Source organism: Lathyrus oleraceus, chromosome 6 (genome assembly GCF_024323335.1).
Source record: "Lathyrus oleraceus cultivar Zhongwan6 chromosome 6, CAAS_Psat_ZW6_1.0, whole genome shotgun sequence".
In the NCBI taxonomy this organism is placed as follows: Eukaryota; Viridiplantae; Streptophyta; class Magnoliopsida; order Fabales; family Fabaceae; genus Lathyrus; species Lathyrus oleraceus.
Window position 1 is genome coordinate 350,946,553 of NC_066584.1, and position 2,167 is coordinate 350,948,719.

At 38.0% G+C, this 2,167-nt stretch overlaps 1 protein-coding gene across 1 annotated transcript; it reads left to right on the forward strand.

Moving 5' to 3' along the window:
* Positions 1-535: 535 nt before the first annotated feature.
* LOC127095586 (uncharacterized) lies at positions 536-1,935 on the forward strand. Its single transcript, XM_051034257.1, has 2 exons — positions 536-548; positions 638-1,935. Exons 1-2 carry the CDS (start codon positions 536-538, stop codon positions 1,933-1,935), a joined length of 1,311 nt encoding a protein of 436 aa, XP_050890214.1.
* Positions 1,936-2,167: the final 232 nt, after the last annotated feature.

Below are 2,167 nucleotides of genomic sequence, written 5' to 3' on the forward strand. Positions count from 1 at the left end.
GTTGAGGACCTTTAGAACCCCATTTACCCCTCTTGGCCTTATTAGGATGTAGTACGGTGGCTAACCAGGAGTTATCCTGATTTAGTTGATACGCGATACTACACTCATACGAGGTTCTCTTGAGGATATTATTTCCCCCCGAGCAAGTCGAAAGGCCGATAATATCCGAAAGATGGATTGTTGACTCTGGGAACTTTTGTAGAACCCGGTTCTTGTTCAGATGTTGAAAACCTTAGTACTCACCTTTGGGATGGTTAGACCCATGGCTCCATGCTCGTGACATCGAACCTTTGAATCTCCCCTGATTGTGATCTTGTTGTGATGTGTTGCATTCATGCATCCATGCATACATGAATATGCTTTTTGACCAATTTTTCAAGGAACTTAAGAATTATTTTTTCAAACATTATAGATACTTTGACCATTGATTTTAGAAGGAGAAGCACTTAGAAGTACACTTTCAGGACTCATAAGTTAGAGGACTTGAGAAAGTTGGCATCTTTAGTTACTAGTACTGAGGACTTCCAAGACCGATATGGAAAGCTTTTGTCTGTTTTGGGTACTAAGATGGAAGATGGGCTCCTTAACACTTTGGTCCAGTTTTATGATTCTAGGTATCATTGCTAACCTTTCCCAGATTATCAGCTTATTCCCAAATTGGAGGAGTATTCTTATTTGGTCATTTTGCCTATTTCTAATAAGATTATATTTTCTGGTTTAGAAGAAGATCCAAAGCCTCTTGATATTGCCAAAGCTGTTCATTTGAAGAAATCCGAGATTGAAGCTTATATGACTTCTAAGAGTGGTATTCAAGGGATTCCTGCCAAGTTCTTGATAGGAAGAGCTCACTATTTTGTTGGTATGAGGAGTGTGGACGCATTTGAGGCTATCTTCGCTCTGCTCATTTATGGATTGGTTTTGCTCCCCAATCTTGATAACTCCGTTGACATTAATGCCATAAAGATATTCTTGATTGGGAATCCAGTTCTAACCCTTCTTGGAGACACTTGTTATTCTATTAACCATATGACTTTGAAGAGTGGGGGGATGATTATTTGTTGCACGCCTTTGTTGTACAAGTGGTTTATTTCTCACTTGCCACAACCTGCTTCCTTTTGGGATCTCGAGAATGGATTAAGGTGGTCACAGAAAATCATGGCTCTTACTCACTCTGATATTGTATGGTATAATTGTGTTTATGATGGGGTGATGATTATTGATAGTTGTGGTGATTTTCCCAATGTACCCCTTCTTGGTACAAAGGGAGGCATTAACTACAACCCAGTTTTGGCGCGTCGTCAGTTTGGGTATGCTATGAGGGGTAAACCAAACAACATTCAATTGAGTACTTTCTATCTCAAGGAAAATGAAGATAATAGAGCTTTCAAGGAGAAGATTGTTTGTGCTTGGTATAATATCCGTAGGAAGGGAAGAGAAGAATTAGGAAGGAAATGTTGTTTCTCCTTGGAACCCTATCTTCAATGGGTCCAAGCTAGAGCCCTTGATCTTAAGATGTTGTATCCTCGCCAAGAGCCTTTGCCTATGACTGATAAATGTCCTACTCTTGTTTTTCTTACTGGTGTTGAGAAACTTCAAATTGCTTTGAACAAGATGCAACAAGAGAGAGATGCTTGGAAGAACAAGTATCAGATTGTTGAGTTCGAGAATTCAGAGATTCAAAAGCTACTGAAGCATAGGGATGAAGAAGACTCTTCCAACAAGAAGAGGAAGGCGCAAGTGGATTTATTTTCTTCTAGCCCTATTCTACCTGCTGATTATTCTAATGTTCCTGCTACCTCTGGTGTTTGGAAGAGTATTATAGACAACATAATGTTAGGAAAAAGGAAGATGAAGGAAGAGTATAAAGAAAAGATCGGAAAGTTAGAAAATATGTTATGGTCTACTGTTGGTTCCTCCTCTGATGTAGTTCCTTAGGGCTTTAGGAGCTAGCTTTCTTATTTATTTTGTAGGATTATTGAAATTTGTACTTTGATTGATATCCTTCCAAAATTAATGAAATTAGATTGTTATTCAGTTATTGCAAAATGTGTTCTTTATTTAATGTTTGCAAATTAAAAATGTTGAAGTTCCTTGGGAATTTGGTCATTTGAAAAAAACTATTAATAAACATTTTCGTTGCATACCATGCATCATTTGCATCATATTC